The sequence below is a fragment of the Lampris incognitus genome, chromosome 2 (genome assembly GCF_029633865.1).
Source record: "Lampris incognitus isolate fLamInc1 chromosome 2, fLamInc1.hap2, whole genome shotgun sequence".
NCBI lineage: Eukaryota > Metazoa > Chordata > Actinopteri > Lampriformes > Lampridae > Lampris > Lampris incognitus.
In genome coordinates, this window is record NC_079212.1 from 89,226,901 (window position 1) to 89,249,666 (window position 22,766).

Sequence of the window (22,766 nt, forward strand, 5' to 3'; positions counted from 1 at the left end):
TTCAGTTGCTCACACACACACACACACACACACACACACACACACACACACACACACACACACACACACACACACACACACACACACACTACTGTACGCAGGGTTTTGGAAACGCTTGAAATATGCATTCTGATTTGACGCGTTGCGCTCCTCAGGAGCCACGGACCAGTGTGTCGATAATAACGTAAGAACCGGATTTACATTTCAAACAGACTGAGACGGCTTACTCTGGCGTCTCCCAGCGGGACCACCGCGTCTACCAAGCTTCCAACTTCCTCTTTATGCCTTTGCTTGGTGCAACCTCTGATGGGTCAGTGTTGTCATCACAACAACAGCTCATTACTTCCATAGGCCCATATCATACGCGTTCAGGTTCTGGATGAATAGGATGGGAATGGCAGGCGGTATGAGAAGTCGGTTTCAGAGGATACCGCCCCCTGTGGCCGAGCCCAGCATTACCTTTACCCTAACTCCAGAGTCTTGCAGGGAGCAGCCTCTTCGGGGTCTATATAATACACGTGGCTCTAGGACACCTGACAGATTTTGCTCATAGGTTGTTTGTCTGTGTGTAATGTGTGACAGGCTATCTTTTAACTCACGCTGGTGATGCGGGGGGTTGGGGGGGGGGGTTGGGGAGGGGCAGTGGGTTTCTCTGTGTCGTTCCCCTCTATAGGTGTGTCAATCAGAACAGCGGCGCACACAAAACTGTAGCGTTACAGGATGTGATCTAGACAAAGCCAAGATGCTTAACACTGCACGGTGTATTTGCCACAGCTGAGGAAGAAGAAGAAGAATAAGCAGCAGAAGCGGTTTAAGGTGAGTAACTCTGTATGGTGTCAGTGTCTTCCAGATCATCCCCCACCAGGGAAATCAACAGACGGCACAGAGGCCCAGAGGCGCCACGGTGGACAAGAAAACAGCCCAGAAAATCCTCTCGTTAATAAAATATGGTGATAGAATTAGAATTTAGATCGCTTGTATGTATGCATACATCACACGCACGCGCACTCAAAACGCATGCAAGTACAAGCACGTGTCCATGAAAGGCCATGTCATTACTAACGGAGCCAACTCGAGCCGCGTCCGGTCAGCATCTTGACACAGCAGTTTACTGGTTATAACGTGGCTGAAGCTCTTTAGTGCGCAAAGAATCTCGACCTTAACCTAAAGATAAGGTCAACCCCCCCCACCCCCCTCCCCCTTTTCTCCCCAGTGGACCCGTCCAAGGTTTTTCAGTTGGCCCAGTATTTTGTCTTACTCTTTATTGGGTGGTTTAAGCCATGGAATTATAGCTCATTTATACCGCAGATTTTTTCCTCCCCAGTTGTATCTGGCCAATCAGCCCGCCCCCCCGGTCTCTGCCCCGCCCCCTCTGCTGATCCGGGGAGGGCTGCAGACTACCACATGCCTCCTCCCATACATGTGGAGTCACCAGCCGCTTCTTTTCACCTGGCAGTGAGGAGTTTCACCAGGGGGACGTAGCGCGTGGGAGGATCACGCTATTCCCCCCCAGTTCCCCAACGAACAGGTGCCCCGACCGACCACAGGAGGCGCTAGTGCAGCAACCAGGACACATACCCACATCCGGCTTTCCACCCGCAGACACGGCCAATGGTGTCTGTAGGGACGCCCGACCAAGCCGGAGGTAACACAGGGATTCGAACCGCAGATCCCCGTGTTGGTAGTCAACGGAATAGACCACCACGTCACCCGGATGCCCCCAACCTAAAGGTGAACTTAATGTCCTGGTAAAACGAGAGACACCCGACTCCCCCATGCTCATACTTAGTAGGAACTGTTCTGGATAACATCAACACCTGAACGCCTGGAAGTAAGAGAGAGGACGCGAATTTGTGTTTATTCTGATATTTGGTTTATTTAAAATGTTCATTATAAATGTTTGATAACGCAACAAAAAGAACAAAACAAAACAAAAAAACAGAGAAAACAAAGGGAAAGAAAATAAAACAAAGGGTTTTTTTTTTGTGGGAGTTGTTCCTTATCCAATGTGAGGATCTAAGGACAGGATGTTGTGTTGCCGTAGAGCCCCTCTGGGCAGATTTGTAACTTGTGATATTGGGCTGTACAAATAAAACCGACTTGACGACAGAGACGAGATGTTCTGTGCTCGTATCCCCAGAGGAACAGACAATAAAATAAACACAAGTATCGTCAGCAAACAGTAGAAAAATACCTTCTGAACAGATAGCACCTTTTCTCTCGCAGGGAAACATGCAGTCACGACTAGACACAAAATACCCCCCCAAAAACAAAATATGTACAAGTTATTGACAGTATATTGTGCTTGATACTTCACACATATTATTATTATCCTTATTATATCAAATTCAGCACTTTTCATAAGAAAGTTACACATATTTCCAGCAGTGCATCTCTGTACATGTGCAGCCACCAGTCTGTTCACTGGTGTGCGACGGCAGATGGACAGACGGATGCAAGGACTACAACACTGTGACCCGGCTAACATAAGTGGGCTGTATTTGGTTGGTTTGAAATGAAATAATAAATAACATATGCAAACCCTGACTTTTGAGCAACAACAGGCTATACCCAGAACCCTGCCAATGTTTAAATAACATTCAGTAACCCTCTTCACTACAGGCCATTCACTGCATGGACATAACCTAGTAACACACCAGCTAGGATGACTGGGTGATACAGTATGAGTAATACTGTGTGGGATAAATTCACCAATCACACTGTACCAAACACAAGTAGTCTGACTCGTCTGTGTTGCGGAAATAACAATAATTAGCTATGAAACTTGACTATGATGTGAATACTGGACGCCGTGCCATCTTTTCTATGACTCGGTTACAGTCACTGCAGCACAAGCACACGCGTTTTCGGTTTTTTATTTTTCAAAGCCATCCAGCGTGCCGAATTTCGCCACTAGAGGACACTGTTGCGTAACCTCACACAAACAGGAACAACTTTTGGATCCGTGGAAACATAAAATCCGGGTGAAAAACCTGAGTATTGTTCAGGGAAAATCGGTAAAAACCGAAAACGCTGAGCCTTGCGCGTATTACTGGGTCGTCTCCGTGTAATGAACGGTCGGCGATTTAGAGGGTCAGCTAACATTCATGAGGCTAAAGAAGAAGAGGCCGAAGCTTGGTATTCATCATCGTCCTTCCTTTATGGGATCAGCACCTGTGGGATAAAACACCGGATGTACAATCCACATGTCACAGAGCATAGAATACATGTTTTTTTGCTGTCTGCACATGTGCGGGGGTTTGAACTGCAGGGGGCGTGGCACCTCGTGGAAGACGGGAGCCCCCCTGTGACCATGATTCCGGAAATTTTGGGGAGTCTTGAAGATATGGATAACCATATTCTTTTTTTGGCTTTTTCCCCGTTTTTTCTCCCCAATTGCATCCAGCCAATTACCCCACTCTTCCGAGCCATCCCGGTCTCTGCTCCATCCCCTCTGCCGAGCCGGGGAGGGCTGCAGACTACCACATGCCTCCTCCCATACATGTGGAGTCGCCAGCCGCTTCTTTTCACCTGACAGTGAGGAGTTTCACCAGGGGGATGTAACGCATGGGAGGATCACGCTATTCCCCCCAGTCCCTCCCCTCCCCTCCCCCCTGAACAGGCGCCCCGACCGACCAGAGGAGGCGCTAGTGCAGCAACCAGGACACATACTCACATCCGGCTTCCCACCCGCAGACACGGCCAATTGTGTCTGTAGGAACGCCTGACCAAGACAGAGGTAACACGGGGATTCGAACCGGCGATACCTGTGTTGGTAGGCAACAGAATAGACTGCTACACTACCTGGACACCCCTATAACTGAAATATTTTTTGCCGTTTTGGAGTTGATTTATCGCTCATTCACTACGAAGCTCCAACTGTGCAGTTCCTGCCATCACCATCCAAACATGGTCCTGCACTAGCAAGCTGACCATAAGAGAAGAATGTCTGTATTGCTGCATGTGTGTGTATGTGTGTATGGGTGTACCTGTGGTTTCCCCGAGGCAGAGCTCCTCACACTCCTCCGGTTGGAGGAAGCGGTTGGCGTTGCCTTCGCAGCCGCTGTAGATGAATGGCCGGCAAGCCCGAACCTGGCTGTTAAAGTACCAACGCAGCGTGTACCGACCACAGCTTCCCTCGTCCATGGGCAACCCACATGGGTCTACTGGAGCTGCAGAACACACACACACACACACACACACACACACACACACACACACACACACACACACACACACAGTCAGAGGGAGGCAGGCATGACAAGAGGAGCTAGGTGGAGCGTTAAGCAGCGATGGGGGACTTCAGCTGTCAGAAAGGCAAAACAACCAGCAACCACTGCTGCAGACAGTCAGTCCTACATGGTTTCAAACACTTGCCAGTCTGAACAAAAAGCAGCAAAGACTTGGAGGCTGGTAGTTTTCTCGCACCTTAACTTGCTATGCATCCTGGATGCATGCGTGTCTCATTGAGACGACAGCCGGACAGCTAGTAAAGTCTGTGGCATGCAGAGCGGCCATGCAGCAGCAGCAGCAGCCAGGCTGGCAGATGCAACCAGCCATTTAAAATCTGCTTTACCTTCCCCCTCGATATCCCTCTTGGGCCTGGCTGCCTTGGGCTTGGCTGTTCTCAGAGGGTTAACTCTGGCTGGCTTCAGAGCACCAGCTGTAGCTGCTGTCTGAACACCAGCTCTGGCCCACTTCACTGCCTCAGATCTGGCTGACTTATCTGGAACAACTCTGGCTGATATCTCTGGTTCATCTTTGATTGTTTTCTGGGGTTCAACTTTCACAGCCTCACCTGTCAACACACACACGCATGCACGCACACGCACACACATGCACGCACACACACACACACACACACACACACACACACACACACACACACACACACACACACAAAACTATTGATGAGTGATTATGAAGCTGCATTCAGGGACGACATGACATAGTTAAATATAATCTAAATAATGCAAACGAAAAACATCCAAGGTCACACACTGAGGTTGTGGTGGGTAGGTAGCAGGCTGCGTGTTGGTAGGAGGTTGTGTGTTGGTAGGTTGTGATGTGCTGGTAGAAGGCTGTGTGTTGGTAGGTTGTGGTGGGTAGGTAGGAGGATGCGTGTTTGTAGGAGGTTGTGTGTTGGTAGGTTGTGGTGGGTAGGTAGGAGGCTGTCTGTTGGTAGGAGGCTGTGTGCTGGGTAGGTTGTGGTGTGTTGGTAGGAGGCTGTGTGTTGGTAGGTAGGAGGCTGTGTGTTGGTAGGAGGCTGCGTGTTGGTAGGAGGCTGTGTGTTGGTAGGAAGCTGTGTGTTGGTAGATTGTGGTGGGTAGGTAGGAGGCGGCGTGTTGGTAGGTTGTGGTGGGTAGGTGGGAGGCTGTGTGTTGGTCGGAGGCTGTGTGCTGGGTAGGTTGTGGTGTGTTGGTAGGTTGTGGTGGGTAGGTAGGAGGCTGTGTGTTGGTAGGAGGCTGTGTGTTGGTAGGAGGCTGCGTGTTGGTAGGTTGTGGTGGGTAGGTAGGAAGCTGTGTGTTGGTAGATTGTGGTGGGTAGGTAGGAGGCTGTGTGTTGGTAGGTTGTGGTGGGTAGGTAGGAAGCTGTGTGTTGGTAGGAGGCTGCGTGTTGGTAGGAGGTGGTGTGTTGGTAGGTTGTGGTGGGTAGGTAGGAGGCTGCGTGTTGGTAGATTGTGGTGGGTAGGTAGGAGGCTGCGTGTTGGTAGGTTGTGGTAGGTAGGGAGGAGGCTGCGTGTTGGTAGGTTGTGGTGGGTAGGTAGGAGGCTGTGTGTTGGTAGGAGGCGGTGTGCTGGTAGGAGGCTGTGTTGGTAGGAGGCGGTGTGCTGGTAGGAGGCGGTGGCAGAGACAGACTTGGCAGTGTTCAGTGAGTGGGAAAGCGCTTGTTGAAGGTGGAGTGATTTCAGAGGTGTGTCAGACACAGGATGTGATGCGGTGCATGGGGGGGCAGGGGGGGGTGATGATGTACAGTACCGTCCCTCTGGCTAACAGGTGCACCATGGTGGCCCAGCTCCTCTAGTGGCTCATCGTATGTCTCGATGGAGTATATGTGCTCATAGTCGGGGTCGTGTGTGTTCACGACCACGCGCAGCTCACGTCCTGAAAGCAGAATGGTGGTGCCACAAAGATCAGACAATGCCCCCTGCTCAACCCCAGGGGTAAAGCAGGGGTAAAGCAGGGGTAAAGCAGGGGTAAAGCCTCCCTTAAGCAGAAGGAAGGTCAGAAATTCCCATCGGCCATACTGAGGTAAACCCAACAAACTTCTACTGTGCTTCTCACAGAAGGGCTGTTTGGAACTGTATATTGATTCCCCCCTCCCCCTTTTCTCCCCAATTGTATCAGTCCAATTACCCCACTCTTCTGAGCTGTCCCGGCTGCTGCCCCCCCCCCCCCGCCGATCCATTGAGGGCTGCAAACTACCACATGCCTCCTCCCATACATGTGGAGTCGCCCGCCGCTTTTCACCTGACAGTGGGGAGATTCACCAGGCGGACGTAGTGCGTGGGAGGATCACACTATTCCCCCCAGTTCCCCCTCCCCCCCGAACAGGCGCCCCAACCGACCAGAGGAGGCGCTATTGCAGCGACCAGGACGCATACCCACATCTGGCTTCCCACCAGCAGACACGGCTAATTGTGTCTGTAGGGACGTCTGACTAAGCCGGAGGTAACACAGGGATTCGGACCGATGATCCCCCTGTTGGTAGGCAACGGAATAGACCGCCACGCCACCCGGACGCCCGTCAATATACTGATGTTGAATAGATCCTCCAGACCACTTCAGTGAATTTGTCAGGATGCAGTCAGAGCTTCAAATGAAGCAGGGCAGAAAAAAAATGGAGTCCTCTGTTTTCTTGATGAGAAAACCACCCAGTGACCAGAGCTCTCCAGAACAGATGAGTCAAAGCCGTTAAAAACAGACACACAGATGGACAGACACACAGACAGACAGACAGGACGACAGACAGTGGAAAGGCTGGTGGACAGAACAGGAGGCGGACACACTCACCCTCCTCGACCTTCCGGGCCAGCGGGCGCTCTGGTGTAGGCCGAGACCTGCCCGCGGGACGGGGCCGAAGGTCTGAGCTAAAACCTGAGAGAGCCGGACAGCACAGGGTGGAGCAAACAGAAGAAGTGGGGGGGGGGTGTGGGTGGGCGGGGCACCGAGGGAAAAGAGGAGAGAACACAGGGAACAACAAGTGCCAAGGAAGTGAGGGAGAAGATGGAGAGGTAGGGCGGGGGCCAGAAGGGGCAAAAGACCAAAAAAAACAAACAAAAAAAGCACAGAACATTCTGGTAGTAAGACAATTAGACACTGGGAGTTGAACATAGGCAGCAACCCCAAACCACCACCAAACCCCTCCAGCATCCCAACACACAGGCTCCTCCAGGGGACCACGAGACAGGACTCAAGTCTTTCACGTCATCTTGAGTCACACTCAAGTCACGAACCCACGCTGACTTAACCGGGAGTTTACTGCCTCGACGCGAGACTAGATATGCAAATTCTTGCAGGTGCACAGTGAGACACAAGGAGACACACTGACTGCTGAACCTTCACACCATCAAAACGCATCTAATGTGAGTCTGACCTGATTCTAGACGAGCTTGTCTATTCACGACCACACGGCTGCCCTGCAGGCTTCCTCAGGTTAGCTGAGCTCCACGAGCCTCACACATGAACACTGGCAGATCCTCCAGCAGGAAGCCAAGGCGCTGCTCACTTTTGTGTCGGAGGAGTGTGTCTCCCCAAACTCAAACTTGTGTTCAAAGGTAAGAGAAGTGACTTATTCAAGGACTTGGCTTCAATGTGCACAAATCAGCTTAAAGGAGAGGCACAACAGACCATCCATCCATCCATTATCCCAACCGCTTATCCTGCTCTGGGGGCGCAGGATGCTGGAGCCTATCCCAGAAGTCATTGGGCGGCAGGTGGGGAGACACCCTGGACAGGCTGCCAGTCCATCACAGGGCCGACACACACATTCACACCTAGGGACGATTTAGTACGGCTGATTCACCTGACCTACACTACCGTTCAAAAGTTTGGGATCACCCAAACAATTTTGTGTTTTCCATGAAAAGTCACACTTATTCACCACCATATGTTGTGAAATGAATAGAAAATAGAGTCAAGACATTGACAAGGTTAGAAATAATGACTTGTATTTGAAATAAGATTTTTTTTACATCAAACTTTGCTTTCGTCAAAGAATCCTCCATTTGCAGCAATTACAGCATTGCAGACCTTTGGCATTCTAGCTGTTAATTTGTTGAGGTAATCTGGAGAAATTGCACCCCACGCTTCCAGAAGCAGCTCCCACAAGTTGGATTGGTTGGATGGGCACTTCTTTGAGCAGATTGAGTTTCTGGAGCATCACATTTGTGGGGTCAATTAAACGCTCAAAATGGCCAGAAAAAGAGAACTTTCATCTGAAACTCGACAGTCTATTCTTGTTCTTAGAAATGAAGGCTATTCCATGCGAGAAATTGCTAAGAAATTGAAGATTTCCTACACCGGTGTGTACTACTCCCTTCAGAGGACAGCACAAACAGGCTCTAACCAGAGTAGAAAAAGAAGTGGGAGGCCGCGTTGCACAACTGAGCAAGAAGATAAGTACATTAGAGTCTCTAGTTTGAGAAACAGACGCCTCACAGGTCCCCAACTGGCATCTTCATTAAATAGTACCTGTTAGAGCCTGTTTGTGCTGTCCTCTGAAGGGAGTAGTACACACCGGTGTAGGAAATCTTCAATTTCTTAGCAATTTCTCGCATGGAATAGCCTTCATTTCTAAGAACAAGAATAGACTGTCGAGTTTCAGATGAAAGTTCTCTTTTTCTGGCCATTTTGAGCGTTTAATTGACCCCACAAATGTGATGCTCCAGAAACTCAATCTGCTCAAAGAAGTGCCCATCCAACCAATCCAACTTGTGGGAGCTGCTTCTGGAAGCGTGGGGTGCAATTTCTCCAGATTACCTCAACAAATTAACAGCTAGAATGCCAAAGGTCTGCAATGCTGTAATTGCTGCAAATGGAGGATTCTTTGACGAAAGCAAAGTTTGATGTAAAAAAAATCTTATTTCAAATACAAATCATTATTTCTAACCTTGTCAATGTCTTGACTCTATTTTCTATTCATTTCACAACATATGGTGGTGAATAAGTGTGACTTTTCATGGAAAACACGAAATTGTTTGGGTGATCCCAAACTTTTGAACGGTAGTGTACATGTCTTTGGACTGTGGGAGGAAACTGGAGCCCCCGGAGGAAACCCACGCAGACACGGGGAGAACATGCAAACTCCACACAGAGGACGACCCGGGACGACCCCCAAGGTTGGACAACCCCGGGGCTCGAACCCAGGACCTTTTTTATTTTTTTGGATTTTTTTCCGCCCCTTTTTCTCCCCAATTGTACCCGGCCAATTACCCCACTCTTCCGAGCCGTCCAGGTCGCTGCTCCACCCCCTCTGCCAATCCGGGGAGGGCTGCAGACTACCACATGCCTCCTCCCATACATGTGGAGTCGCCAGTCGCTTCTTTTCACCTGACAGTGAGGAGTTTCACCAGGGGGACGTAGTGCGTGGGAGGATCACGCTATTTCCCCCAGTTCCCCCTCCCCCCTGAACAGGCGCCCCGACCGACCAGAGGAGGCGCTAGTAGAGCGACCAGGACACATACCCACATCCGGCTTCCCACCCGCAGACACGGCCAATTGTGTCTGTAGGGACGCCCGACCAAGCTGGAGGTAACACAGGGATTTGAACTAGTGATCCCCGTGTTGGTAGGTAACAGAATAGACCGCCACGCTACCCGGACACCCCGGAACCCAGGACCTTGTTGCTGTGAGGCGACCGTGCGAACCACTACGCCTCCATGGGACTTGGCTTCAATTTGCACAAGTCAACTTAAAGCAGAGACACAACAGACCGCATAAAATAATACACACCTGACATGAAGGAGAACAAAAAACAGCAGCATATTTCACATGCCGGCGCCAATGTGTTCTGTGTGCATTTTTATTCTTGATGGTGACAGGAAGTCAGGTCTCATTTTGTCAGCGTGCAACAAGATGACTGTGTATCATGTGCTGCGCTGATCTAAAACGGGTGAATGCTAGTACAACTTAATGATACTCCTGCGCCAGACGCCTAACAAATGCAGTTCAATGCACCACTGTCACTCACGCTAATCACGCCCCCCCCACGCTGCAGCTTAATTGCTCACTCACCTCCACAAGCTGAGTCAAGACAGCATGAGCAGGACGGATGCAAAAAAAACAAAGAGGGAGAAGAGAAAGAACAAAATGTCAGGTTGAGGAGGAAGACTGTGCAGTTCTTGTCGTGTCTGTGCTATGCACGACAGTGGCACAGAGGATATTCAGCGGAGGCCGTGGCTCCAGGGCTCATGAGGAACCACTCAAATTCATATTCGGGACAACACAGTTCCAATTTATCAATGTAAAGTGACTCGAGGACTCACCACAGTGCTGACTCATCTCCGTGCGAACATATTCTCTGACCTCATCCTCCTGGATAAAGAAATATATATATCAGTCCTCTCTCTCAGGAAGAATGTGTGTGTGTAGGTGTGTGTGTGTTGAATCTGCTTATTAGCCTGTTTGTACTTCTAAGCATTTGTCTGTTGGCCAGTGGAAGCATCTTTAGATTTGGGCCCTGGAGCAGGAATGAAACACTGACCATCATGCCTGGCTCTCCTCTTTCTCCCTTGGCGCCATCTGGGCCCATTTCTCCCTGGAACACAGACAGTCTTTAGCACACACACACACGCACAACTCACAGAGGGCTCACATACGGCTCACCAGCCATACATTCATCTGCGATGCAGGACAGACACGGGGTAGGTACATTATTGATGGCGGGAGGCCAGGTTCCCCCAGCGTGGGACCTCATGTGATGATGGAGCTTCTACAAACGCGTCGAATCACTAATTATACTTATTTCCATTTGAAAACCTACTGCAAAAAGAAAAGCGTCCGGGTGGCGTGGCAGGCTATTCTGTGGCCTACCAACACGGGGATCGGCGGTTTGAATCCCCGCGTTACCTCCAGCTTGGTCGGGCATCCCTACAAACACAATTGGCCGTGTCTGCCGGTGGGAAGCCAGATGTGGGTATGTAACCTGGTCGCTGCACTAGCGCCTCTTCTCTGGTTAGTTGGGGCGCCTGTTCAGGGGGGTAGGGGAACTGGGGGGGAATAGTGTGATCCTCCCACGTGCTACGTCCCCCTGGCGAAACTCTTCACTGTCAGGTGAAAAGAAGCAGCAGGTGACTTCACATGTATCGGAGGAGGCATGCGGAAGTCTGCAGCCCTCCCCCGGATTGGCAGAGTGGGTGGAGCAGCGACCGGGACGGCTCGGAAGAGGTGAGTAATTGGCCGGATACGACTGGGGGGGAAAAAGCCGTAAAAAATAAAAGAAAACCTACTGCAAACAGAGTCACGGCTCCTGAAACAACTCCCATCAGCTGTTCAGCTGGACCTGCTGGTGCTCAGCTCTCACTGCTCAGCTGACAAGAGAAGCTTGACTTCAGCCCCGCTGAAGAATGAAACCGTATCCTTATAGCTGGTACAACAGGCAAGCGCTACAAACTGTAATCAGTGCCAAGTGAAGGGACAATTTTTATGGGTTTAAGACCAGAATCAGAGGACTAGATTATGTTCCTTTGCATGTCCATCCGCCAAAGAAGGTCTGAAATATGTGTGTGATGACGAAGAACACATCTAAGAGAGAGAACAGAGCTTGACAGACAAGCATGGCACCAACCTGTTCTCCTCGCTCCCCTGGTATCCCAGGAATACCACGAGGGCCCACCATGGCGGGACCAGCTGGCCCTCTTTCTCCCTAACAAAGAGAAATAATAAAACAATAACAATAAGGATAAAATAACAACAACGATTACACAGTAGCAATATACTTGATAATATACTATCTGGAGGACAGTAACAATATACTTAGATAATATACTAATGGAGGACAATAACAATATACTTTGATAATATACTATTGGAGGACAGTAACAATATACTTATACTATCTGGAGGACATTAACAATATACTTAGATAATATACTATCTGTAGGAAAGTAACAATATAGTTAGATAATATACTATCTGGAGGACAGTCACAATATACTTAGATAATATACTAATGGAGGACAATAACAATATACTTTGACAATATACTATTGGAGGACAATAACAATATACTTATACTATCTGGAGGACAGTAACAATATACTTAGATAATATACTAATGGAGGACAATAACAATATACTTTGATGATATACTATTGGAGGACAGTAACAATATACTTATACTATCTGGAGGACAGTAACAATATACTTAGATAATATACTATCTGGAGGACAGTAACAATATACTTAGATAATGTACTAATGGAGGACAATAACAATATACTTTGATAATATACTATTGGAGGACAGTAACAATATAGTTAGATAATATACTATCTGGAGGACAGTAACAATATACTTAGATAATATACTATCTGGAGGACGGTAACAATATACTTAGATAATATACTATCTGGAGGACAGTAACAATATACTTAGATAACATACTATCTGGAGGACGGTAACAATATACTTAGATAATATACTATCTGGAGGACGGTAACAATATACTTAGATAATATACTAATGGAGGACAATAACAATATACTTTGATAATATACTATTGGAGGACAATAACAATATACTTATACTATCTGGAGGACGGTAACAATATACTTAGATATATACTATCTGGAGGACAGTAACAATATACTTAGATAACATACTATCTGGAGGACGGTAACAATATACTTAGATAATATACTATCTGGAGGACGGTAACAATATACTTAGATAATATACTATCTGGAGGACGGTAACAATATACTTAGATAATATACTAATGGAGGACAATAACAATATACTTTGATAATATACTATTGGAGGACAATAACAATATACTTATACTATCTGGAGGACAGTAACAATATACTTAGATAATATACTAATGGAGGACAATAACAATATACTTTGATAATATACTATTGGAGGACAGTAACAATATACTTATACTATCTGGAGGACAGTAACAATATACTTAGATAATATACTATCTGGAGGACAGTAACAATATACTTAGATAATATACTATCTGGAGGACAGTAACAAAATACTTAGATAATATGCTATCTGGAGGACAGTAACAATATACTTAGATAATATACTATCTGGAGGACAGTAACAATATACTTATACTATCTGGAGGACAGTAACAATATACTTAGATAATATACTGTCTGGAGGACAGTAACAATATACTTAGATAATATGCTATCTGGAGGACAGTAGCAATATACTTAGATAATATACTATCTGGAGGACAGTAACAATATACTTAGATAATATACTATCTGGAAGATGGGGTCGGGGAAGCTGCTTTGAAACTGTAGCTTGCGATGCTACAAGCTGCTATTCAAACTAGCTAAACTACAAAGATCTAGCTAGAGAAGAATACCTTCTGTCCCTGGAGCCCTTCAGGTCCTTTGGCACCAGCTGGTCCCTGAGGGCCAGTCAGGCCGGAGACCCCGTCGACTCCTCTGGGGCCGGGGGGTCCAGGTATACCGGGGGGTCCCTGCATCAAGCACAGACGTAGTTAAAGGTTTATTTATTCTCAATATACAGGTTGTGAAGTTTAAGTCTGTTGGATGTGGTTCCATTTAAAACAGCTGTAGTTATGTCTGATGTCATGAGCGATGCGAGGTGAGAAACTAACCCTTTCACCCTTCTCTCCCATTGCGCCTTTGGGTCCCTCAACTCCATCGAACCCACGATCGCCCTACGCAGAAGAAGAAAAAGGCAAAAATAAGCGGTTACACTTTATATTTAGAGACAACAACTGCACAAAGACAAGTTCGTATAAACATTAGATGTATACCTTGGGGCCGATAAGTCCCTCCTTCCCTGGGGTCCCGGTGGCCCCTGAAGGACCGACATCCCCCTGGGAACACAGAGAGCACACTAGGTGAAGCTCACTCTCACGCAATATGAAGCAAAGGATCGTCATCATGTTGACCTGTATGGTGATCGGGCCAGTGGTGTGGCCGAGGGATGAGTCCTACCTGCTCTCCTTTCCTTCCCGGTAGGCCTGACCGCCCGTGGATCCCAGCGTCACCCTGACAGTAAAAGACATTCATTCAAACCCTATGGGAATTTCTATCAGAGTACTGGAATGACAACAAGGAAGTCCACATGTGCCAACCGCTATACTACAGCATCCTTGCACACTGAAAGTACATTTCACCCATTTCTGTCTTCTACGAAATAAAAGTGCCAGTGGTGTCAAAATTCTGGAGCTAAGAAATGAGTTAATTTAAAATCTCACCATGCTATTTCCTCCTGCTCATTTCTCCTACGCTCCCTACAAGTTATAACCATCTTCCTGCCTTACTCGCTATCTCACCTTCTCTCCCTTGGGTCCATCCGCTCCGCAAGCCCCCTTGGGTCCTCGGTCGCCCTGGAAACCCGCAAGTTAATCATTGACACATGAAGGGGATTATGAGTCACTGAGGACATAATACACTGAACCAGAAACTCGGTCCGACAGAGAGCCTCGCCGGAGACAGACAGTCCTCTCATGTGCCAAGAAGGCTAACAGACACAAGCCATTTGCACACACATATGCACAAAGACACAAATACACACATTTATATTTACCACCTTGTGAATCATCAACGGTTTTTAGTCGCTTGGTTGTTTATTGTTTGCTACTTTTTTTTTTTTACCAGTGCCATCCATCCATCTATCCATCCAGCCATCCATCCATTGTCTGACCCGCTTATCCTGCTCTCAGGAACGCGGGGATGCTGGAGCCTATCCCAGCAGTCATTGGGCGGCAGGCGGGGAGACACCCTGGACAGGCCGCCAGAATCATCACAGGGCCGACACACACACACACACACACACACACACACACACACACACACACCTAGGGACAATTTAGTACGGCCTATTCACCTGACCTACATGTCTTTGGACTGTGGGAGGAAACCGGAGCCCCCGGAGGAAACCCACGCAGACACGGGGAGAACATGCAAACGCCATACGGAGGATGACCCGGGACGACCCCCAAGGTTGGACAACCCTGGGGCTCGAACCCATGACCTCCTTGCTGTGAGGCGACCGCGCTAACCACTGCACCACTGTGCTGCCCCCAGTGCCTGCCAGCAAGTCCAAAATAGTAATCAGATATGACACAGCGTGATGATTTTTTTTGGATGACCATGAATCTCGGCAAAACCGAGTGAAAGCAATAGCAGTGCAACAACTGCAGAGAGACAAGGGGAAATTGAGAAATTCTGGGTACCAATGTGGTTTCTAAATTGTCTTGATAATGGCTGATAATGGCGGGTCTTATAGTTGTAACTCACCAGAGCTATTACCAGATAAAGAGAATGAACTTTTGACGTGCAGTGAGGGTTTCATCCGAGTTTGCCCTTCACACTGTTGAGGTTGACTTTAATTCATTCTGCATGGCAAGGAGGGTAACAGTCTAACTTGCATTACGTGGTCAGTAACCACATCCACAAATGACAACACAAACTCTAAATACAAGTATAAATCGGGGTGTCCTGGTAGTGTAGCGGTCTATTCTGTTGCCTACCAACACGGGTATCACTGGTTCAAATCCCTGTGTTGCCTCCAGCTTGGTCGGGCGTCCCTACAGACAGAATTGACCGTGTCTGTGGGTGGGAAGCCAGATGTGGGTGTGTGTCCTGGTCGTCGCACTAGAGCCTCCTCTGGTCAGTCGGGGCGCCTGCTCAGGGAGGAGGGGGAACTGGGGGGAATAGTGTGATACTCCCACGCACTACGTCCCCCTGGTGAAACTCCTCACTGTCAGGTGAAAAGAAGCAGCTGGCGACTCCACATGTATCGCAGGAGGCATGTGGTAGTCTGCAGCCCTCCCCGGATCAGCAGAGGAGGCTAAGCAGCGACCAGGACGGCTCGGAAGAGTGGGGTAATTGGCCGGTTACAATTGGGGAGAAAGAGGGTGAAAATAAATAAATAAATAAATAACCATAGTGTGAGGCTTGAAAAATAGTGTATTTGTCTGACTTAATGCTAGTACTCTCCCCCCGCCCCTTTTCTCCCTAGTTGTACCTGGCCAATCACCCCGTTCCCCGAGCCGCCCCGGCCTCTGCTCCACCCCCTCTGCCGATCCAGGGAGGGCTGCAGGCTACCACATGCCTCCTCCCATACATGTTGAGTCACCAGCCGCTTCCTTTCACCTGACAGTGAGGAGTTTCACCAGGGAGACGTAGCACGTGGGAGGATCACGCTATTCCCTCCAGTTCCCCCTCCCCCCTGAACAGGCACCCCGATCAACCAGAGGAGGAGCTAGTGCAGCGACCTGGACACATACCCACATCCACTTTCCACCTGCAGACACGGCCAATTCTGTCTGTGGGAATGCCCGGCCAAGCCGGACGTAACACGGGGATTCGAACAGGCGATCCCGTGTTGGTAGGCAACGGACTAGACCGACCGCTACGCTACGCGGACTCCCGACTTTATGCTAGTCCTTTGCAATGACATTAATTTCTTGCTGCGGTGAAGATGGCACGGGAGCCTTCATGGATGCTTCAAGGCTAATACCAAACTCACGGTGCATTTTATTTAGTTTGGAAAATCTAACACTATGGGTGTGCGTGTCAGCATTTGCGCACACAAAAACACACCCAGTACCTTGGTTCCTCGCATTCCAATGACACCGATCTCTCCCTTTCCCCCGGTAAGCCCCGGCAGGCCGTCTTTTCCCGGTAAACCCTGCAGAAAGACAGGAAGTCAATCCTCAGAGTTCAGCCTACCTCGTGACGGGTAATCTGACAGGTAACATAAAGAGTCTCCGTTTTGATAGATCGGTTGAAATAAGGAAGGAGCAATGAAAGACTCACTGATTCGCCAGGCACTCCGGGCTGTCCCGCCTCTCCCTGCAAACACAGCACAGAAACCATGAGAGCGCTGCTGGCTTTATTCACCAACCTCCACTCTGCTACTCTGCTACTGGCGTTTTGTGCACCAGGGCCAACAGTACCGGGAGTCACTTGCCTTCTGCCCACCAGGACCACGAGCTCCCTGGAATCCAGTGGATCCCCTCTCTCCAGGCTCCCCCCTTAGACCCTAATGTGCGGCGCACAAACACAGAAGGTTTAACAGCATCGCCGACGGTGTGATGATTTAGCCTTTGTCACAAAATATAAGCAAGGTCACCTGCTCCCCTGGAGGGCCCTCCTGGCCCTTGGCCCCCTTTTCTCCCTGCACGCCTTTGGGTCCCCTGTCTCCCTGGGAGAGGAGAGATGAAAAGAAATGGCTAGCGATAACATGTCAGTGACGTCTATATTAGCACGACGCCATTGTTTTCTTATTCTGAGAAATAATGGGCGCTATTCATGACGGTCACTGACAGTTTCTCCTTTGTTGCCTTTTTCTCCGGGAGGTCCTCCCACCAGCAGAGTGTCGCCCTGTGGGAGATAACGCGAGCATCAGCACACGGCTCAGCCGGGGGGCGCTACATAACCGTGGGGATTACATTTACACACCGTGCTTTGTGCTGTTGTCTTATCTTTGACTCGCTCAGCTGTTTCGCGGCCTGTTCATTATCATTATCATACCACATCATTATCATATCCATTATATAATCATATTCATTATCGTGATCATTCATTATCATATTATCATTATCATACTAATTATCATTACCATAGTCATTATGATATTAACTATCATATTCATTATCATTATCATATTCACAAACTTCCCCTGTCAATCACGTATCGCTCGACCAATAGTTTCAATTTTCTCCCTTCTCCATATCTGTGGAGAAGGGAGATGGCCTTTGTCTCCTTTGTGCACATTAAACAAACGCACACACTGCGTGGGCCCAATTGCACATGCACACTCACATGTGCACGCACACACACCCCAGGTATGTTCACATGTTAATTAGACTTGAAAATGCAACACACCTTTTCTCCCTTGCCACCTTGCGGCCCCACTTCTCCCTGAGAAAAAGATGGAGTGCGAGGCGTCTCAGTCATGCATGTCATTTTAATTCACTGTTACACATGAGCACAACACACCGGGGGGAGCGCGAAGCTACACGGAGAGGGGAATAAGAACCGGCTGCTTCTGCCGTACCTTCTCTCCCCGCTCGCCGCGGCTGCCGGGGGTCCCCTGAGGAACACACACACACACACACACACACATAATTTATCATTTATTCTGTCAAACATATACAGCTAAAATCTCAGTGATGTGAAGAAAATGTCAGTCACATGCAGATGCAGCTTTAAGAGGACTAACAATGGCGAAAGCACAACTGCTGTAAAGAATCTTTCGGGGGACATGCTGTGATGGAGCCGCGCCTCGACAACGTAAGGAACACGTGTATTATTATATATGGATCATAATTCCATGACATTTTTTTTATCCCCCCCCCGCCGCCGATCTGCGGAGGGCTGCAGACTACCACATGCCTCCTCCCGTACATGTGGAGTCGCCAGCTGTTTCTTTCCACCTGACAGTGAGGAGTTTCACCAGGGGGACGTAGCGCGTGAGAGGATCACGCTATTCCCCCCAGTCCCACCCACCCCAAGCGGCCAGAGGAGGCGCTAGTGCAGCGGGCAGGACACACACCCACATCCGGCTTCCCACCCGCAGACATGGCCGATTGTGTCTGTAGGGATGCCCGACCAAGCCGGAGGAAACACGGGGATTCGAACCGGCGATCCCCGTGTTGGTAGGCAACGGGATAGACCGCCACGCCACCCGGACACCGATTCCATGACATTTTAGGGTAGGTGGCTTGAATAATTACTGACCGTGCTGGTTGATTTTACTTCTACTGAACCACAGATTTTAAGAATGAAAATATGTTCAAAAAAGTCTCCCATCGTCCTGTAACAAAGACAGGAGGATAATATCCATATGGGTGCATCATAGAGGCCGATGTGCTTGTTGGCATGGCTTTCTTAAAGCTGCATGAGGGAATGTTTTCATTGTGAAACACTAAATCTTAATTATTGTTAGTGTTGAAAATATCCCCCTGAGCCCCAAGGAAACTAAAACAAAAGTTACATGGATTTGCTGATTTGCCTATTAGTCGACTGCTGAGCAGGTCCTGTGCTTTCCCGTGAAATCTCTACTGGCACACAGGAAGTGAGGTACTTTAAGTTTTATAGGCTAGCATTTGTCTAATGTGTATATTATGTTTACACTCTACTACTACTACTACTACTTTAGGCTGCTCCCGTTAGGGGTCGCCACAGCGGATCATCCGTTTCCATCTCTTCCTGTCTTCTACATCTTCCTCTGTCACACCAGCCACCTGCATGTCCTCCCTCACCACATCCATAAACCTCCTCTTTGGCCTTCCTCTTCTCCTCTTCCCTGGCAGCTCCATATTCAGCATCCTTCTCCCAATATACCCAGCATCTCTCCTCCACACATGTCCAAGCCATCTCAATCTTGCCTCTCTTGCTTTGTCTCCAAACCGTCAAACCTGAGCTGTCCCTCTAATATACTCCTTCCTAATCCTGTCCTTCTTCGTCACTCCCAACGGAAATCTTATCATCTTCAACTCTGCCACCTCCAGCTCCACCTCCTGTCTTTTCGTCAGTGCCACTGTCTCCAAACCATATAACATAGCTGGTCTCACTACCATCTTGTAAACCTTCCCTTTAACTCTTGTTGGTACCCTTGTTGCAAATCACTCCTGACACTCTTCTCCACCCACTCCACCCTGCCTGCACTCTCTTCTTCACCTCTCTCCTGCACTCCCCGTTACTTTGGACAGTTGACCCCAAGTATTTAAACTCATATGCCTTCATCACCTCTACTCCTTGCATCCTCACCATTCCACTGTCCTCCCTCTCATTCACACATAGGTATTCTGTCTTGCTCCTACTGACTTTCATTCCTCTTCTCTCCAGTGCATATCTCCACCTCTCCAGGCTCTCCTCAACCTGCACCCTACTCTCGCTACAGATCACAATGTCATCCGCAAACATCATAGTCCACGAAGACTCCTGCCTGATCCCGTCTGTCAACCTGTCCATCTCCATTGCAAACAAGAAAGGGCTCAGAGCCGATCCTTGATGTATCCCACCTCCACCTTGAATCCGTCATAATATTATATGATAATAATATAATATAATATAAAAATAATTGTATACAATATTAGTATATTATTATGTTTTAATATGTTTACACTATTTACATTTAAATTGATTACTTTGATCATGTTGGTCATACACAAATGCAAAACATATATGATGTAACGGAGGCCGTGCAGAATGGTGCACGATTGTTTTCTTTTGTCATTCAAGCGCCGCGCAACACATTTTTGGGAATCTCAGTCAACTAAAACAGCGTGCTGCTTCATCGCCCACCGCTGGGCGCAAGGTCCCTTAAGCGGCTTTAAGGCTCAGCAGCGCTTCAAAGCAGCTGGAAAGAAAGCTGGGTCTGGAACGCTCGCTGTCCATTCACACGCGGGCAATAAGATGGCAGTAATAAATTGAATGAATGAATAATGGATGAAAGGAGATATTTACTGTGGGTCCTCGCTCTCCGTCCAACCCAGCACGACCTTCCTCACCCTTGGATTACATGACAGACAAAAGATAGAGGAAACACGAACACATACAGACACAGACACAGACACACACACATTTGTGTTAGATTGTATGTCTTCCACATGTGGACATTGACAGAAGATTGCTGTAGCAGCACGGAGGGATGAAGAAGGTCTTACTCTCGACCCCGGATCGCCTCTCTCTCCTCTGGAGCCTGGCACTCCCAGCCCAACCTCCCCCTGGCCGAAGAAGACACATCATAAACTGAACCATTTCCACCTAAATATCATGCACTGATGAATTTAAATAGTTTCCATCTCACCTTGTCCCCCTTGACCCCATCAATACCGATAGAACCCTGAAAATAAAGCAGCACATAAACCACATGAGTTGCAATTTAGAAATGACAAGATCGACAAGAACATTTCCAGACCCCCAATTTGATTCTACAGAAATAATTTAAAATTGATTGGTCATCTTTTTCTTCATTCTTCTCAGAAATGGCCGTGACACCAATCTGGCTAGAGAGGAGTATCAATCCATGAAGATGATCATCTTCAGAAACTACATGGACAAATCCTACCAGTGCTTTTGGGGGTTGACGCTAATCAAGGAGCCATCATCATATTCTGACATATTTCTTTTCTTTTTCTGGATTTTTGCCCCTTTTTTCTCCCCAACTGTATCCAGTCAATTACCCCACTCTTCGCTGCTCCACCCCCTCTGCCGATCCGGGGAGGGCTGCAGACTACCACACGCCTCCTCCGATCCATGTGGAGTCGCCAGCCGCTTCTTTTCACCTGGCAGTGAGGAGTTTCACCAGGGGGATGTAGTGCGTGGGAGGATCACGCTATTCCCCCCCAGTTCCCCCTCCCCCCCGAACAGGCGCCCCGACCGACCAGAGGAGGCGCTAGTGCAGCGACCACGACACATACCCACATACGGCTTCCCACCCACAGACATGGCCAATTGTGTCTGTAGGGACGCCCAACCAAGCTGGAGGTAACACGGGGATTCGAACCGTCGATCCCCGTGTTGGTAGGCAACGGAATAGACCGCCACGCCACCCGGATGCCCCGTATTTCTCTTTTTTATTGCCTGAAGAAACACGATAACAGATTCCATCACGTTACAGCATATCAATGTATTTCGGCATACACGTGTGCAAGGTTTCAGTTCATTAATTAGTGCATTCAGGCAGTGGCTGATTTGTCAACTGAGACTTGTTTTTCTATGTATGACTTATTTCTGATGTAAAACAAAAACAAAACACAAATACAAGCAAAACTGCAAAGTAATCAAGATAGTTTCATAAAGTACTGAGTAAATCTATTCGGTAATGTCAATATCCAAAAGGCATTTCACCATCTCCATTACCGTTGTCCTACACAAAACTACATTAAAGGTACAAAGGCCAAATGTGGCCAAATGGAAAGCTCTCAAGAAAGTTATTACAATTTAAAAAGAAAGATGGAATATACACTACCGTTCAAAAGTTTGGGATCACCCAAACAATTTCGTGTTTTCCATGAAAAGTCACACTTATTCACCACCATATGTTGTGAAATGAATAGAAAATAGAGTCAAGACATTGACAAGGTTAGAAATAATGATTTGTATTTGAAATAAGATTTTTTTTACATCAAACTTTGCTTTCGTCAAAGAATCCTCCATTTGCAGCAATTACAGCATTGCAGACCTTTGGCATTCTAGCTGTTAATTTGTTGAGGTAATCTGGAGAAATTGCATCCCACGCTTCCAGAAGCAGCTCCCACAAGTTGGATTGGTTGGATGGGCACTTCTTTGAGCAGATTGAGTTTCTGGAGCATCACATTTGTGGGGTCAATTAAACGCTCAAAATGGCCAGAAAAAGAGAACTTTCATCTGAAACTCGACAGTCTATTCTTGTTCTTAGAAATGAAGGCTATTCCATGCGAGAAATTGCTAAGAAATTGAAGATTTCCTACACCGGTGTGTACTACTCCCTTCAGAGGACAGCACAAACAGGCTCTAACAGGTACTATTTAATGAAGATGCCAGTTGGGGACCTGTGAGGCGTCTGTTTCTCAAACTAGAGACTCTAATGTACTTATCTTCTTGC

The 22,766-nt window shown here is 48.0% G+C and overlaps 1 protein-coding gene across 1 annotated transcript in view; it reads right to left on the reverse strand.

Annotated features, from left to right (window-relative positions):
- Positions 1-2,875: 2,875 nt before the first annotated feature.
- The window catches only part of col7a1 (collagen, type VII, alpha 1), a 107,782-nt gene continuing 87,891 nt past the window's right edge, over positions 2,876-22,766 (reverse strand). The window contains exons 95-117 of the mRNA XM_056300476.1: positions 20,988-21,023; positions 20,845-20,904; positions 20,645-20,689; positions 18,231-18,266; positions 18,059-18,094; positions 17,498-17,554; positions 17,304-17,375; positions 17,142-17,213; positions 16,988-17,023; positions 16,779-16,859; positions 14,497-14,550; positions 14,156-14,209; positions 13,972-14,034; positions 13,810-13,872; positions 13,552-13,668; positions 11,788-11,865; positions 10,705-10,758; positions 10,487-10,535; positions 7,014-7,097; positions 5,979-6,104; positions 4,577-4,798; positions 3,990-4,172; positions 2,876-3,174 (exon numbers count right to left, since the gene is read on the reverse strand). Of these exons, the coding sequence (XP_056156451.1) occupies positions 3,146-3,174; positions 3,990-4,172; positions 4,577-4,798; positions 5,979-6,104; positions 7,014-7,097; positions 10,487-10,535; positions 10,705-10,758; positions 11,788-11,865; positions 13,552-13,668; positions 13,810-13,872; positions 13,972-14,034; positions 14,156-14,209; positions 14,497-14,550; positions 16,779-16,859; positions 16,988-17,023; positions 17,142-17,213; positions 17,304-17,375; positions 17,498-17,554; positions 18,059-18,094; positions 18,231-18,266; positions 20,645-20,689; positions 20,845-20,904; positions 20,988-21,023 (1,707 nt within the window). The 3' untranslated portion in view covers positions 2,876-3,145. The remainder of the gene's footprint in view (positions 3,175-3,989; positions 4,173-4,576; positions 4,799-5,978; positions 6,105-7,013; positions 7,098-10,486; positions 10,536-10,704; positions 10,759-11,787; positions 11,866-13,551; positions 13,669-13,809; positions 13,873-13,971; positions 14,035-14,155; positions 14,210-14,496; positions 14,551-16,778; positions 16,860-16,987; positions 17,024-17,141; positions 17,214-17,303; positions 17,376-17,497; positions 17,555-18,058; positions 18,095-18,230; positions 18,267-20,644; positions 20,690-20,844; positions 20,905-20,987; positions 21,024-22,766) is intronic.